General features: G+C 40.2%; 1 protein-coding gene across 1 annotated transcript in view; it reads right to left on the bottom strand.

Annotated features, from left to right (window-relative positions):
• LARS2 (leucyl-tRNA synthetase 2, mitochondrial) overlaps window positions 1-6878 on the bottom strand; it is an 83280-nt gene extending 76402 nt beyond the window's left edge. Inside the window, 4 exon segments of the mRNA XM_066321497.1 lie at window positions 1759-1887; window positions 3711-3745; window positions 3748-3960; window positions 6804-6878. Coding sequence (XP_066177594.1) covers window positions 1759-1887; window positions 3711-3745; window positions 3748-3943 — 360 coding nt within the window. The 5' untranslated portion in view covers window positions 3944-3960; window positions 6804-6878.
• Window positions 6879-18390: the final 11512 nt, after the last annotated feature.

Raw genomic sequence — 18390 nt, 5'->3', positions numbered from 1 at the left:
TACCTTGTATTCAAAGGTTTACAACTAGAGCATTGTACTGGATGTAGAAAATTACTTTCACTTTATTTTTGCAAGTGCAAGAAGAAGTAAGTTTTCATCTTTCTGAACAGCAATTTACTGGCTACCTTCTCTGTTATTGATAAGAGATGGCTACATTCTCAAATGACATTTCATCAATGGTCTTAACGTCAAGCAAGAATCACGCATCCCTTCAAATGCCTTGTTATCTCAATTTTTTAGGGAGATCCAAATTCTGGTCACTCAGAGGAGTCAGGAAAGACATGGGTTTTTTTTTTTTTTTTTTTTTTTTTTTTTTTTTTTTTTTTTTTTTTTTTTCTCCTTTAAAGTCTAAGGCAGTTATTTCTTTTTCTTGTAATTTTGAAAGCCTAATAATGCATATCTGTAAAGCAGCAGCAAGTACTCAGTGCATGGTATGTTCATCACTGGCATAAAAGACACAGTATTTGGAAAGGCAGCACACTGAATAATGCAGCGACAATACCTATCAGAGTCTCATGGACGGTGATGAATCCAGGAAATGCTACACTTCCAGCATTTGTAGCAAGGAAATTGCACTTGGTACCACAACCAGCAACTAACAATTCTTTCTCAATTTCATCTTCTTTGTACTCTTTTGAGGTTCATATCAATACTCTTGAGCTGCTCCTTCTCTCTTGTACATTAAGAAGACTCCTTCCCGTCATCCTAGATCCTTGCCTATGCTATTTTCCTCTTTTTCTTCCCTTCTCTTTCCATATTCCCCCTTCCTACTGTTTTCCCAGATTCTTCACATTTTCCCTCTACCAAATGTCTTTCCTCTGTAATATGGCTGTCACTCAGGCCACAGTTCTCCCACATCTTCCTTACAGCCTTCAAATTTTACCTTGCCAGCCTTTACTGCAGAATGCCAGCCAGGATCCCACTGCAGACAGCAGGGACAAGGCTCCCAACTACCCCTTCAATCTAATGGAGAGACAGAAGGGAGCAACAGAGAAATTATGGCAGGCATGGGGGAGACTGAGAAACAGAAAATGTGGAAGGGAAAATGGGATTTCTCCTTGCAGATGTAGCAAGGAAGTTAGGCTTAGCCTAACCTCGTAAGCTTGTGCCTTCAGAAGGTGTTTCATATATATGAGCAAGGCTGAAATGGGCAAGCCAAGGGGTCAGATGCTACAGAACAGAAACTTTCAGCTACACACACATGACGTAACATGTGGCGTGATCCTGTTCATCTAACTTGCAGCAGTCACAAAAAAATAAAAGGATGTTTCTCTCCCAGCTGGCCCAGAGGCTGTCCCTCCATGTCTGACAAATGACATGAATTGGTTCTCAGGAACAGAAGAGGCAAAAGCAGTTGATTTGGGTTGTGTCTATTGTCTCTTGCCAGGTACATCTTTTCCTCCCCCCTGGTCCCACCCAGATGGCACGAGGGTTGTCAGTCTCCTCTCACAGAAACTGCGTGGCCCACAGGTCTCAGTGACACTGCGCCACACATCAGTAGATTCAGGCACCTCATACAGCATCAGCTGGTATCATCTGAGGTAGCTTGTAACCATCTCTTACGACAGTGAGTTCTGAACACCACCTGCCTTAATAAAAGTCTCAAATTTCAATATTCAAAGCTTCATGGGTCATTTTCTACACATCTGTAGCACACGTTCCATTTTCATGGATTTTGGAAAATACTAATTTCCTGATCAATAATGATACTAAAATACAAAAAACCCCCACCCAGTCCTACCACTGATCTATTCTTACCTGCATCCCTCTCATTTTCTGGAACCGAGCTACTGCATCACTGATGGTGTAGACACGAACATGGCCCATGTGAAGCTTCCCAGAAGGATATGGGAACATAGAAAGCACGTAAAATTTTGGTCTCGATTTCTAGAAAGAAATTTTTAGAAACTAGTAACTACATGAGTTAGCACTTCACATGCACATTATAAACTACTACACGACACCATGGAGAGAAACACGGTTCTGCTGGAATTGATCCAAGTGAGCACTGACAAAGTTCATTGGATCAAATTCTTTGGGGCTGTAAATGGAGATGTTTTACCAGACTTTGCTGCTATCTCATCAATTTATAATGACACTTCTATGGCACTTGAATGCCATGAAAATTAAGTCACTTTTACTCAAAAAAATAGCTATGTTGACAGAACTGAAGCTTAACAAAGTACTATTACCACTGCAGCATCTGCAACTGATTATCTATGTGTTCTTAGTCTGCCCCAACAAAAACATGAAAATACAGCAAATTAAATTACTTTCATAACAGTTTAAATAATTCATGCTTTACTTTGTATCTACAACAAACACAAAGCTCACTCCTGGCCAGTTGCTTTTTGTCAGCTGAACGGCAGTAACTCCCAGAGTGACTACATCATTTGCAATTGCATGAACATCTGCTAAAGGGAAACTGTTCAATTTCACTACGTATACTCAGATCCAAACACATCTTACAAGCAATATTTTGCATAATGAAAAGAAACTCAAAACTTCATTTACTTAGGTTTAATTAAAATGACAAAAGTTACAAAGAAATCGCAAATCCTCTCTCACATCAATTATTCCTAATACATTTTGACTACCACTGAATTCATCACTGATACGTTGACAGTATCAAGTATCACTGATACTTGCTAAGTTCTTATATTATTTTTCTTATGTTAATAAGAAAAAATTACAGACAACTTTCACCTTTTAGTGAATAAAACCCCATTGGTATTTGCCAAATAATACTTCTTTATCGTTTTTGTATAATCACAGCAAAATCAGAAATAATCTTAGTACTTCATTGCAGCACTGCACACTATTTGCCTCTTAATATTAGATGTTATTAAATCTACTTCAACTGTAAGGATAAAACAAAAATATAAGTAAAAATACAATTTATAATTTAGCATATGTATGCTATATATGATTCCTATTTATACAAAAGACACAAGTCTGAATGAATGCTTTCCGTGCTACAGGTATGCATGAATACCATTTCGTCTCAGTTTTCATCCCCAGAAAAAAACAAGCTCTTTTCTCTCTTCAACATTTTGATAGCGTTATTTTTTTGTCAGAGAAAAGGCACATTTTAAAGGAGATGAACAAAAAAACCATAAAGGACCACAAGTATTTTTTATCTATTGTGACAGAATAATTGTGAAGGCAAAAAGAGTCAGAGACTGAGATACTGTTGTTTTCAAGATCTTTTATTGCACGGGAAAACTTTTTTTTTCCAAGTGATTTACTATTCCTATGAGACTGTAAACCAGAAAATACTGAAAAATTATTTTCCCTTAACACAGATTTTAGTGAGTCACAGGGTGTAGTGTAATAGATTTGTCATAAAATTGGGAACAGAACCTTGAGAAAACTGTTTACAAAAGTTACAAATAGGTGTTTAATACTTTAAATAATTAATTGCCAAATATTGTATAATATGCAAAGAAAGACTTGATTACTTAAACACTTCCTCAATTTACAAGTTTATACTTTCCCTATCACTGCATTTTTCCTCAGGTTTTTTTCATTATTTTTGTTTATTTATTTCATTAATGGTTTTTAATAATCTACATGAAAATATTTTCCCCTGAAATGTAATGCACATCTAATCATTATAAGCCATCTGTACTAAGTAAGTTTCAATTAATTTCATCCTAAGAAAAAAAGAAATATAAACATGTAATCTCCAAATTTCTCATAATGCTTACATCAGTTTCTGAAATTGTGCAGAACTGATCCTTATTCTTGGGAACCACCAATTTTCAACTCGTTTTCTTGTCTCCAACCCATAGGTTTTTTCCCATTTTCCCGTCTCACTGTAAATAGTTCTCACACAAGCAGGAACCAGTCTTCTCTGCCATTTAATTAATCCCAGGAAGCCATTTAGTTGTCTCTTCAAACATGAGGAACAAGGGCCAACTCTTCGATAAATTGACTGCATTCTTTAGGTTATGGTATCTGAAAAGACAAAAACATCTACTTCATGCCTCAATATATAACAAGAACTCGATTATTATGATTATACTCAAAATTGGTAGCTATGAAACTATTTTAGCATGGCTTGGGCTACTCAGCTGCTTTCCATGGAACTTGCATTTTATTTCTATGTCTGAATTACAGAAGTACTTTTAATATAGTATTATAAAGAATTATATAGTATTTTTTAGGCAAGAGAACTGTGTCCTTCACACAGAACAAAACTATTGTGCTAGATGTCTTATCTAATAAAATAAAATTCTTGCATTCAGTCTCCCATAAAGGCATAATTAGTGAATTGAAGGTTCCAGAAGCTTCATCGCCTGAATAGAAGACGGCTAACAGGGTGTTAGTAAAAATTCAGAATGAAACAGAGAGAAGAGGAAGTTGGATGAAATTATACTGTAAAAATACTGAATTTGTCATCACTTAAAAGAGATGGGGGAGGATGACTATAATTAGTAGATTTCAACCAGATATTCTAAAACCAACTATTTTGCTAAGGCTTTCTTTTTCAACTAAAAATCTGGTTAACTCCTCCTTTAGAGAGTCTTCTAAAGCTACTCAGATGGGAGAAAGATTGAACAGTTCCCATATTTGGGATCAGTCTCAACAAGGTATTTGCTGATTTTACTTCCTACAGTAGGAAATATGGCTTTAAAAGAACCTCTACTCTGAGATTTCCATCTCGATTGCCTTTTTCTTTTCTTTTTCTTTTTTTTTAATGGCATTTTTATATCAGTGTTTCCCATCCTCTATGGTTGATTATGGTGCTGGTTTTTGGTTTGTTTGTTTTCCCAATACACTTGTACCAAACTAGCTGTTTCAGTCAGTTCAGATTTTTCCTTGTAGAATTACATCAGTAAAATCTCAGTGTAGAGAAACTCTGTGTAAGAAAAGATTTTACTTACGCATTTCCCATAAGATAGAAACATTATCAGTAGAAATAATTGCTACAGCACCTAAATTAGATCCCCAGCAAGCTAGTGGGAGTTATGCTTCCTTTAACATTCACCATATATGCATAAACCCTCGCTGCCTGTCTCATTACCTATCTATAGAATTGCTCCTTTTCTCTCTTACTTTTTAAGTAGGGTCTTATAAACATTTTTTCACTTATGTCACACCAGTGATTTGAATTTCTTGTTGCTACCCTCCATAATCTCTCTCATTTGTAATAAAAACAAATCCAGGACTGTTCTCAGGATTCCCAGTGCAGGTGCACATGAGTCATTCAGGAGACTCCAACTTCCCCCCCTCCATAACATCACACTCACATCTCAAAATTATCATTCCAGTACTTCAAAGTTTTTTGCTTATTTTTACTAATTATTTCCTTATTACTTATGTCTTATTTCTACTGATTTATTTTACAACAGAACAGTGCTTCCTTATACAAGCCAATTTGAGCACTGCTGATTTACAAAGCAAATATTTTAAAGCCCAGGAGCTACACGTGCATATAATGCTTCACAGAAGAGAGAGGATAGTCTCAAGCTGCATATGGGGAGGTTTATGTAGGCCATTAGGAAGAATTTCTTCCCAGAAAGGGTGATGAGATACTGGAATGGGCTGCCCAGGGAAGTGGTGGAGTCCCCATCCCTGGAGGTGTTTAGGGAAAGACTGGACATGACACTTAGTGTCACGGTCTGGTTGACAGGGTGGTGGTGTTCAGCCGTAGGTTGGACTTGACCTTGGAGATCTTTTCCAACCTAACTGATTTTGAGACAGAAAGAACACAGACCTTGTGCCTGTACACAGCTCAAGGGAAGCACACCAGCCAATGTCATGCCTGAGAGGGCACACTCGGGTGACCTCAGGCCCCACAGCATACCCAAGCAGGGGTCAGAGCAGTAGGTGGGAGTGAGAAAACAGCCGCAGCCAGGACCACACCGCACTAGCGCTAAGCTCATTCAAACACACGGAATTTCAGGATGCGAAAGAGAACTGCAGTGTCTTTCCTGCTCCCAGGCACTGTCATGCACAACACGCAATGGTCACCCAGCCACGTGTTGGGCCCAGCCAGGATGCACAGCACAGAGGATAGTCAAATCCAAAAGACACAGCCCTGTTTTTCCTTTCCAAGCTTGTGTGCATGGGACTAGGACAAGCAGAGTGCCCCTTCCTGCCTCTGTTAAGGGCACTCCAGCCCAGTGCTGTGTGGGCCTTTCAAGGAGCAGGTTATGAGCCTAAAACCGTCTTTCTCAGGCAGGTGTGCCAAGAAAGGAGGAAGAGGCTAGTCTGCTAGAGAAATAAATTATAGAATGTCCCCAGCTACAAGGGACGCACAAGGATCACCAAGTCCAAGTCCTGGCCCTGCACAGGACACTCCAAGAGTCACGCCGCGTGCCCAGGAGCATTGTCCAAGCACTTCTGGAGCTCTGTCAGGCTTGGTGCCGTGGCCACTTCCCTGCCGAGCCTGTTCAAGTACCAGTTTCACCCTCTGGGGAAGAATCTTCCCCAATACCCACTCTAAACCTCCCCTGAGACAGAAAACGTTTGGAATGATGCAGTGAGCACGCGGCAGACTGAGTGAAGGTCCTGGAAAGCGCTTGATGAGGCCCAGCATATTCCACTCGGCCCCGGCGCTGTGTCCCACCGCCGGAGAAGCATGCACGGGGAGCTGGCGGCTCCACTGGCGGGACAGAGCGGGCAGGGGAGCGGAGACGGAGGGAGGCTGGAGGAGGGGGGCACTCCGGGGGCAGCGGGGGAAAGCGGGCCGGGCACGGGCGAGGAGCCGAAAGGAGCGGGCGATGGGAAGCCGCGGGCAGCGGGCGCCGCGGCGGGCGGGGGGCGCGAGGCGGGGCCGGGCGGGGAGCCGTTACCTGCGCGCGCCCTCCCTCAGCTCCCCCGCCGCGCCGCGGCCGCCGCCATCTTGGCGCGTCGGTGTCGGGGCGAGGCGCCGCCTCCGCCCTCGGCACCGCCGGCGGGGCGGGAGCTCCGCGCCGGCACGGAGCGGGAAGGGCTTCCGCTTCTGCCGACTGCAACGTGCAGAGGTGGAATAGTAAATAATAAAAGCAGTAATAATTAAAAAATTGATTAAACGCGGTTGAGCTCTGTGTAAGATGCACAGAGGCTGTTCAGCCGCGAGAGAGGGGCCCTCATTAATGTTTATGAATATCTAAAGCGAGAATGCCAAGAGCACATTTCCAATCTCTTCTCGCTGGTTCCAAGCAGTAGGACATGAGACGAGTGGTGCAGGCAGAAACTGACGCACAGGAAGTTCAGCTGAGCATGAGGAAGAAGTTCTTGGCTGTGCACTGGAACAGATTGCACAGAGAGGTTGTGGAGTCTCCCTCATTTGAGATATTCAGGAACTGTCTGGAGAAATCCTGTGCCTTGTGCTCTGGGATGATCCTGCTTGAGCAGGGAGGTTGGACCGGATGACCAGCTGTGGTCCCCTCCAACCTGACCTGTTCTGTGTGATTAGTTTGGCTCCCCTCCACAGCATATACAGATGCGCTGTAAAGTGACTGTATAGGTCAGGGCTAGATTTCAGTAATGTCAATAATTTTACTTGCCTCCTGGGGTTTGTTTGTTTATTTCTTTGGGTTTTTTCTGCAGATTCTGAAACAAAGGCAATAGTTTGGGGATTTTTGTGATGTCTTTTTTACTAGTCAGAGTAAAAAGCAGAAGTCACAGAAACACAGGATCACAGAAAATGGGTACCAGGGAGCAGGAATGGCACTGCAGTTCTCGTTCTTGTTCTGAAATTCCATGTGTTGGAACGAGCTCAGTTCTAGCACACGGTGCCCCGGCTGTCATCTCGTCTCACCACCCTGCTCCAATAGGATCATCCTAGACAGCATGGCACAAGTCAATAAAGGCAATCTAGCACAGCATAATTAATTATATCTCTGCCGGGAAAGCAACATCTCACCCTGTTGTCAACATTGTGGAGTTCAGAGTTGGTTTTAATTACTGCAAGTAACTGGTGGTACCCTACGAGGAACAAGAATTTATTTTTTTTTACCCTGTGTTTGTGCCCTTTTGCTGCTGGTGACTGTTGATTCTTTTCATTTTTAGACCTTTTGCTTCACTGCTGTGTCTCCAACACAGTTTAAACAGACACATTCTGTTTATGCAGTGCAATGCCTACAGTAAAGTCAACCTTCTTATGTGACTAAAAATAAGTATTTACTGAATAAAAGCTTTCCACTTGGTTGTGTGTACCTGTCAAGCGTGCTTAAATTATAACCTTTTCACCACAAAAATGAACAGAGAGCAGCTCTGATGGTTACCCTGCTGATAAACTAGTAGTTCCTCATGAGTCTGTGCGTAATTTTATTCTGTTTTCAGTGATCCCCCTGTCAGCAAGTGATGGTGATTTGGCTTTGACAGGCTTTCCATCCCAAAATGCTCCCTGAACTGCTGTGTGAGTTCCTGGACTGGGGCAGGATGAAGCATTTTGTTGTCCATGGGGACAGGCAGTGCTGTCCCTGGCTGAGTCCCTTCCCCAGGATAAATGAGAGCTGATGACCAGCTGGAACATGTTTTCAACTTACAGGATGATTTCCCCTCGCACTGCCCTTAACCCCAGCACTGTCCTGATTCACGTCTGAGTGAATGGATGAAAATTATCTCAGAGAGGTTAGCAAACTGGGTGAGACCACAGAAAAAAAGCCAGTATAAGATTTTGGAGGTTTGGTGTGCTTTTGGCTGGCCTTTTGACACCCTGGGACAATTATTCATTGCCATTTCTAGGCACTGCTGAGATGGGGTCTTGGCAGTGTTTTTGAAATGGTGCTGCCAAACAGTCAGTGCTTAATAGATAAGTAACTCCTACCATAAATAAGCCCAAATACCGAATAGCAGTGTATGTCTGGATTGGTTTTGACCTTCATGGATTATCATACTATGCAGAATACATTTGCTCTTCTTTCCTTCTCAGAATGTTTCTGGTTGGTCTTGGTTTTTCTCACTTAATTTCATTTTTCTGTTTACAGAAAATCTTTTATCTTGTCTAGCTGTGTTTGATATTGGCTGCCTTCCTCACTATTAGAATCCAGATTGCACAATAAACTCCAATAAAATCAACAGAAAGTGATACAAAATTTCAGTACATTTGCAGATTAAGTTTTCAGGAGTATCTTGACAGAAATTATTTTTTACACATTCTAAGTAACACACAATTCAAACTTGTGTCAAACCTGCTTCACTTGTTTTTATTAGCAGCTAATAAAAGTCATACCAATAAAGTCCTTCCAGAAGAAAATAAGTGTATTATATTGTTTGGGCTTTTTTTTTTTCTCTAGTTTATTTTTATAAATAGCATCTGCAAAATGGCACCTATAGCCAAGAGTTGGTACAATACTTGCCATTTCATCAGAATCTCAGGATAGATTTGAGTTCAACCAAACCCAGATTGAGTTGTTGGTTAATATGGTAACTAGAGAAGAGCTAGAGGCTCCACATGGGCCCAAACCTAAGTGATAGGTGCTCCTCAGGTGTGGCAGGTCTACTCTTGTGTATAGTATACATCTAACTTCCTAGGAAGCATTTAAGATTGTGATTAATTTAGTATTAATCTAAACAGATTATCTTCAGCTTCTAGCAAATCAAATACCTAAGTGGATTGTCAGTATGAGAAATCAGTGTTTTAGTGAAATGAATGGATTAAAAGATAAGACAAAGTCTAACTACTCAATCAGCTATAGTCTTGATGGAAAGAGCATGAGAAATATAGGTCAATATGTTTAATGTTAGATAATTCAACAGTCCAGAGATTTAAATGTCTTTTAAAAATTCTAATTCTAAATTTGAGGCAGTAATTGCTCTTTCAAAATGTTTTCAAGACAACATAAAATAATCCTCTTATTACTTTGCTACTTTTTCTCACTCTGAGCTCTGTGTTGTTTTCCCCAGTTGAGGTGAAGACCACTGGACACACAAAGTAAAGAGTTTTTCATGTGCAAGCAAGGATAGCGTGCTGCTCCACATCAGGTCCCTTCCCTTTGGAAGCGGGAACCTCTCAGGTTCCTGGGCAGAATCCTGTAGCAATCATGAATCAGAGCTGTGAGCTACACAGCACATCATATGAATGAAAATTAAACCCACCAATACCTTGATAGCCCAGGCAAAGGTTGGAGACACCACTCACTCTCCTTATTGGGCTGAAACTCATGCAAAGTGCAGAGATCGAGCAGGGACACAAGCCCTAAAATGGCTCAGACTTTTCCAAACAGGATACCTAACCCACTCTCCCATGATCCCCACTTTGCCCACCTGGAGTTTTGCTTCCTAATCTGGTCTATTTTCTCAGCCTCATTTCATTATGGTAAATTAATGATATAGAAATATCTGTATTTGCTTTAATAATGATAAACTATTTTCTATCAGGCTGATAGGCCTCTGATTTTTTTTTTTTTTTTTTTTTGACTTTGCACTAATGTGTTAGCATTTTTGTTCGTCCACATAAAGCCTGGAGCTGGTTGGGTAATTAAATAATGCATTAGTTCCTGTATGGGAAATGTGCAAAAGTGCCCCAGTTGTCTGTCACTTAAATAGACGTGGTTCACAGATTTCCGTAGAAGTATAATTTTGCTTTGGCTGATAGTTACCAGAATGATGTTAGTGCTTCCTGGCATTGTTTTTTTTGCTCCTACATCAACAACATGACTAGTATTTTTTTTCAGCATCCTACAAGAAGAGTATTAAACCCCAGCATTTGGAATACAAAATAATTTTTATCACCTACTTCAAGTCCTAGCTCCATTTCATGTAATTAAATCATTTGTTTGGGTATTTTTTTCCATCTAAATCCTTGAATGTGGCTTTTGCTACTGAGTTTCATTTTGCTGTTGTTTACATAGACACGTATTTAGTGGTTTTGCTTTAAAACACAAGGTCAGATAAAAAATGCAGGTGATTGGATTGCAGGGATATGAAGAATATCACTTGAGAATATAAAAAAGCAAGAAATCCATAGACTAAATTTAAGAAAAATCCGTTCAAACTCCATCTGCTATCTGAGCCCAGATTCAAAAGAAATAATTCTGAGTGAGACCAAAAAGATCAGTAGAAGCTTCACTTTTGCAGTGGATTTTATTTTAAAAGCACTCAAGTATTGTGGTACTGGAAGAATAACGCTTGAAAGATGTAGAAGAAGCAGAGTTATCCTTTTGGGATAGAAAGGAACAGATTTGGGCAAGACTGGTCACATTACCAGGGGTGGAGCTTAGCCTTTGAATTGTTAGTTTTGGTAACTCATAACAGGTGTTACTTGTATTACAGGTATTACTGTTTGATGGCCACTTTAGTGGGGACTACTGGCCTTGATGACAGAGGAGGTTCTTGTCATCCAAACCAACACAAGATTTGTCATTCCTTGGTTTGTCAAAAGGAGGAAGGACTCAAGGAATGCGTCAGTGGAAGAAGAGATCATCTATATAAGAAATCAGAAACCTGCCTGCCTCATGCATTGCCTGGTGACCAGGATGGCCCTGTCTGGTTGGAAAATATCTGTGCCTGTCCCCTTGCCGCTCATTAAAACACTGAATGTTAAGGAAGAATTTTGAACATATGCAAGATCCAGACTCAGTGGAGTTATATTTACCAGCATTGTTTTAGCAGGCTGATGTTGGTACCCTAAGCGTGGAGCTGGGACATGGGGCTGATAATTTTGAAGACCCTACATGAGCCTTATTCTGAGGGAGTTTTATGTAGAGCTTGTATTGTGTTATTTACAGAAGGGTGCATTTAACCCCAAACGCACATCCTCCACGTTCCACGCGAAGGCATTAGACCAGTGACAGTCAGCAGCCTCTTACTGATTCAGACTAAAAGTGTGTGGAGTAGGTGTGTGTATGTGGGTGGGGAGAAGTTATCAGAATCAATGCACCTTTACTTTTTTGCCTTTCATCAACAGCTCAGTTTTCAAACAAAGTAATTGCTACTGTATTTTCATCTTGGCCATTTCCTAATGCACTAGCACAATTTTGCTGTTGGTTGGAAATAGTTATACGCAGTGGCAAGCAAAACTACCACTTTGCAGCATTCAAAGCTACACATTTCTTGTAGCATTTCTTGCTTTTAATCTCAAAATAATTTTTGTAAGACAAATTTACAGTCATTTACAGGGAATAAGAGCTCAATCCTTACTAGCTGGTGAGCTCTGGTCACAGTGACACAATATTGTCATTAAACTATCTATAACTCAGGGGCATCTGGGGCATTACATCTCCGTATTAAAACTCGGAATGCAACTTTTGGAAACCTGGCTTTTCCTTCTTCAGTCTTTCTTGAAGTGTGTAATTTCAGATGGTAAGTCAGTTGTATGCCAAGAGGCAGATGATTCCAGCTGCTAGAAGCCCTTAGTGAAGGCTGCCACATTGCTGTGGTACATATCCTCTACACGTGTGGGGGAGAGGGCCATCCATCTGGACAGCCACCTTGTGGAGAGGCACTGCACCTCTCTTCCTCCATCTCCTCTCACAATAAATTTTTGTATTACAAAAGTGTGTGGTACTGTGTCAGACGAAGGAATAACAAGACAGGCACTTGTTAATTAAACACTTGTCATGGTCTTTCATTATTAATGAAATTCTTTCATTAAGGACCAGGCCCTCATATTTAAAATAGATGGCAAATGGACATTTTCTCTTCATTGTGACTGTTAAAACAGCTTTTTGCACTAATGGACAAACTTCATCATTGCAATTGTCCAACAAGTAGATTGCACTTGAACTTTGTAATGATAGCAGCAGGAAACATTTTGAGTGCTGGGTAAAACCATCCTGCACACTGGGCTTGTCTCAGTGGCTGTCAGCTGGCTCCAGAAGGAGAAGCAGAAAAAGAGGAAAATATCTGCAAGTCTTAAAATTAATGAGTATTAATTAATCCTTATGTATGGACAATTGAAAATTGTAGTATTTCCTTAAAAAGCTTGGTGCAGCTTGGAAGTTGTTGTGTAGAAATATTTACATGTATGTGTATGTGTTGCCCATGTGTATATGTAACACATAAGACTCATATGCACATACACATATGTATACTTGTGTATTGTGTTTTCTATCTATATGCTTATCAGATGGATGTGGATGTGATCTCCCTCAAGTTTCTTCTGTATTTCTACATAGGATAAAAATTACCAAAGGAAAAGAATGACTAAATTACTCTTTCTAGTCAAGCATAAAACAAGATGAAGAGCCTGGGTTTAAAAGGGGGAACATGGTGTCAGAATGACCTGATATCTCTTAAATGGATTATGATTTTACAGAATAAATAATGTGGTAGATCTCATTTTTACCTTAGCAATGTAGTCGATACACTCCTATATGGGAAAATAGGAAGCAAAAGAAGCAAAAGAAGACGTGGGTTAACAGATGATATGAAAGGTGGGGAAGAACTGACCAGTGGGAAAGGGCAGAGGAAGAGAAAGAAAAGAGAGTCAAGAAACAAGTTACAGTGAGTTCCTCAAGGGTCAGTTTTAGGACCAGTGCTGGTAATATTTTCATTAAGTACCTTAGCATATGAAGTCAGAGGGCTCTTGAAATCTGAAGATGAAGGGGCATAGCTAACATGTAAGACTTATCATTTATTAAAACCTTTCTGACTCTGACAGATAAGTAGAAGAGATGTTTTATTAGAAAAGAATTTCAGGGTGTGCACTTCAGGCTTAACAAGGAATTTCTGTAAGGGAGACAAGAGATGACTCAGGTGGAGAGAACTCTGGGTGTCAGAGATGTCACAGAGTGACTGTGAATTGACCATGGGATGAATCCATGAAGAAGGTGTTTGTGGCCATAGCATCAGACAAGGTATTTCCAGCAGAAAGTGAAAGCTTCACTGTAGAAGGCATGGGTGAATGCACATCTGCAACACAACTGCTCCCACATTTCTCTGAAAAAGATTAATTAATCTGCAACAAGTGCAGAGGTAGCATAAGGCATGTCATATGAAAGATGGCATGAAGTGCTGCTTAGTCTAAATATTAAAGGCTATGGTAAGATACTGCATTCTTTCTAAGAATATATTGGTTAGCCTAGTACCAGCAACAGAGAAGATATTCTTTTTTCCTAGTTAAGGAAAAGAATAAAAAACCACAGGTAACCATATCACATTTAAACTGGATAGTAAGAGCAGGTTCACATTATTGGGTAAGGAGGTAATCTAACAGCCTTCTAGAGGAATGGTAACAGCTTCCTCCCTCCAATAACTCTAGCAAGTTTTAGGATGAAATTCAGCCCATTAACAGGACAATCTCTGAGGAAAGCCAGGGCCGGGTCTAGGTTTGGTAATGCAGGTAGCCTCTGGAAATACTATAACTGGTCGCCCAAGTGTCTATTTCCCTGGAAAAAATTGTAAATTACTTTGGTAAATAACATTTAAACAGGAGCCTTGCTTGCTAGGATTTAGCTTGGAATCACAAAGTAAGGCAGACACAGCCATGCTGTACATCCTGCAGTACAGTGGGAATCCTGAATGTCTCATAGATGTGTAACGCAGAGTTGGCATTTTGTAAATCACTTTCTGCTACTCCTTCAAAACTCATTATGCTTTATAAAGATGAAGATTTACATTCCAACAGGGGGAAGGTTCTTGTGCACATTTTTCAGCAAAACTGCCAGCATGGCTTGCAGGCATACCAGATGTACCGGATAAGCTCACTCAGCGTTTCTTACTCCCATTGAAATGACTTGCTACAGATAGGCAGGAGGGGATGTTCCATGCCTTCCTGTTCCAAAAAGAAAATTCAAGCAAAGGACATGCAATTTCAGCACAGGATATACCTTGATTCATACTTTATTGATGAAAGAAAGTCACTTGTTTCCTCAAGAATGAGCTAAGCCTAGGAATGGTGGCTATCGGTGGTGACTCAATGCTGTTCCTTATTGGAACAGCATTCCTTTTTGTTCCTTATACAAAAAAATTGTATTTTTTTTACAATTGAATAGTAGTATCTCCTTGTAGTCTCAGTGGTAAAGTAGGTAGTGCTTCAGAGTGTAAACTGTTTTCTTGTGCTAGGACACTGTGCCCTTTTTATATCTAAGGCAGCAAAATTGTGTGTGTCTCTGTCCCAGGCCAGTGAGGAGCCATGTGTGGGAATCCACCTTGGGCCCTGTGGAGCCCACTCTGGGCATGGGGTTGGGGACAGTTTTCACTTGGGTCTGTTTTAGCTGAGGAAGGCTTTACACAAAGGGAATAAGTTCATCCAGCGGCAACACAGTGTACCTAAGCCAGACCCTGTTCTTTCCATTGACTACAGAAAGAGACCAAGAAGGGAGCTGGCCTCATCCAAAGGTAGTTTTGGTAACCTCACTCTCTTGTGCCCTCTGGCCATCATAGACTGTTGTGAAGATGTGAAAGCTGCAGGACATCTTGGCACTTTAAAATTAATATTTTATGTTCCTTTACCAGTCTGCTGCTTCTCATGATGCAGAAGATAGGACAGGCATATGTCTTTCCCATGGACAGGCAGAAAAGCAACATGCATGAGAAGTGAGCATAAGAAATTTCATGAAACAATGAGTACAATGTTTTGTCCCAACCTGGCTGCTGATCTGGGAATGGTGATGAAAGTTATTGAGCTGGAGGAGCCCGAACACCACCAGCACAAGAGTAACTAGATACTGGACACAGCAAAACGCTATGTCAGGGATGAAGCACATGAGGACTGCTTGCTCACAGTCCTGCAGTCAGTGTTGCTGCTTTAGGATATTGCATGTATTACACCTGGGAGAGTTATGATGTTATTAGAGTCCCCTGCTGTCTCATGCAACTGTAGATTCCTTTTATTCTTCATTATCACTATTTGCTTCTTGGACTCCAGTTAAAGGATTTTTTAATTTAATTTCCTTTGGAAAGGAAGCAAAACAGGATTGGTAAAGCATTGTGGATGCTGTTTGATGTCTGCTGATCTTGATCTTTCCTAATTATTATCTGCTATGATTTAACTTTTTCATTTTTTCTTTTTCTTTTTAAATAATTTTCATTAATTTATTGTGTGACTATCAACAGATATATTTAATGCCATGTCAACTACACCGATATTATTCCATTATATAGAATGGTCTTGGTTGATAGCTATGATCCATATGCTATTCAAATCCATTGGTACCAGATAGAATTCCTCTTGCTTCTGAATTATTAGATAACAAATAGAACTTTTGAATGCTCTGGACTGCAATTCTTAAATACCAATTAACACCTCCTTTTCAGGATTTGATGTTATGAAACCTGTCACTCATTTTCTCTTTGTAGTTGAAATTACAGGAAAAGATGTCATAAAACCTGAATAAGAAAATAGATTGTATGGCTTCTTAATACAAGATTTTTGAGATTTGTATGATACAGCTAAAATTAGAAAATATATTTTAAATGTTAAGTGGTTCTAGTCCAACAATATATGACTTTTTAAATGGGTGCCACTTTTCTTTTAACAGTTGAGAGTGTGTCTTTGGAGAGTATGGCTCACTAAAGATTCCATTGCCATAAATAAACTCAGCCATGCCAAGTTTTATTCTGGAACGCAAGGAAAATTTCACTTCTAGTTATGCAGACCCAGAGGAGTGCTGTGGTCACCTGTTTGTGTTTCCTGTCATTATGTCCTACATGAGAAGTTCAGAGTTGCATTCCATGTTTGGGTTTTTTTGTTTTTGTTTGGTTTTTTTCTTTTGTTTGGGTGGGGTTTTTTTTGTTTTTTGTTTTTTTGGTTGGTTTTTTTTGGAGGGGAGGGTGGGGGTTTGTTCAGCATGAGCTTGTGAAAAAGACTTTGCATTAAGTGAACAAAATACCAAAAGACTATTCATGTACTCTGTCTGTTACTCATACAGTCAGATTCCTACTTTGATTCTACTTCTAAAGGTTTTTTGGATGTATTTTTTTCTTGTTAACATTCCCAAGTCTAAGTGGAGCATGTAATGTTTGCAGTTTTACATATGTTTTGCAAACCAAATACTTACACTGTTAACCTTATGTTAATTTAAATATTGTTTTCTACTCTTTAACATGCAAAAGCCCTCTAGAGGAGTTAAGATTAAAAGGTATCTTGACAACTAGTATCACCAGCCCGCAATAGCACTGCTTTTACATGAACATAATGCTAAGGTTTCTTAAGGCCTGTCCAGGATATTTAGTGCCTGTCTTTATTAGAGTGTTTGCTGCATCTGAATTAAACCAGGCCATTGCTTGTATAAAGAGTGACAGAAGAATTGAGGAATATTTCTTAGTCCTTTCAGGCTTCCATTGAAGTACTTCTCACTTCTGTCCTAAACCAAGGGTTTAAACTCAAACCTGTACTTGCCTGCTTGAGGCTGAGATGTTAATCCAACACAGGGCACTTCCCACAGGGCACTGTGGACAGTCATTCAGCAGCACGTTATGCACTGTAGGACACTGTGCCAGACAGCATGCTATCCTGGTAGAAGTCTATCAAGTGACTGTACTACAGCTTATTCACAGGCTGGAAGCTGGATGATGGCTCTATTGATCTGAGCTTCGACAAAACTGGAGGAGAACAACTGGAAAGCAAAATTTACATGCCAACAACTTTCAAAAAATCTGGAAGGCATGATGGAGAAGTAAGTAGGTGAAAAGATGCCTATGAAATCTGCCTTTAGATGTGCCATCAGAGAAAAGAAAACAATTAAGTTTTTGATAATAATTTAGTAGCTCTAAAATGGTCTGTAGTGCATGTGCAAAATGCACTGGGGCAGTGCTATGGCTCAGTGTCTTGTGAAGTACCAGCTGCAAACAGAATGCTTTATATCCCCTGAGAAAGTAGACAGTCTTGGCTTTCTAATGATAAAAAGCAATTCATTCCTGCCTTAATGCCTCCAAGGGCTCTAAATCTCAATCCAGATTCTGTTTCAACGCTTGTAGACTTGCTGTTTGGAGGCTGCAGGCAAGTGTAGTTTTTGAAGATTAAAATCATGGAAATCAGGAAGGAAAGAGAAACCCCTGTCAGGCCTGCTGTTTAGTGTTTTAAAACTGTAGATAGTCTTTGTAAAGTGCTGGTGCAAGAAGCCACCACTTGTTGGTGCTTGTTTTCCCAGAAGTCAGGAGGCCAAAGGAGTGTGATAAACGGAGCTTATTAGGCAGTGAGCTGTTTGGCAAATTACCTACTCTCTGAACAGAATGTAACTGAGAATGCTTTTTGTCCCACTCTCCTGGATATCACATGGTTAAGACTGACCACTAGCCTTTGAGAACCATTAGTTATGAAATTTCTTTTGGAAAGGATGTTGGCTTCTTCATCACTACACTTTCTGTTTTGCTGTTTACCCCCAAAATCTGGGTGCAGCATCTGATTTTGCTGACAAAGAATTGGGTAATTAAGCAGTAGTCCAGGTTTTTCTTGATCTCAAAGATCAAGAATCAAATAAGAAGTAAAGGGCTTTTTAAAAATTAGACCTTTATTTACTGAGAAGGGGTAGCACTGTGCCTTGAAAGCATGGGCACTTTCCACAACCC

The sequence above is a fragment of the Sylvia atricapilla genome, chromosome 1 (assembly GCF_009819655.1).
Source record: "Sylvia atricapilla isolate bSylAtr1 chromosome 1, bSylAtr1.pri, whole genome shotgun sequence".
In the NCBI taxonomy this organism is placed as follows: domain Eukaryota; kingdom Metazoa; phylum Chordata; class Aves; order Passeriformes; family Sylviidae; genus Sylvia; species Sylvia atricapilla.
The sequence above is the reverse complement of the archived record's forward strand: the minus strand, read 5'-3'. Positions and strand labels throughout refer to the sequence as shown.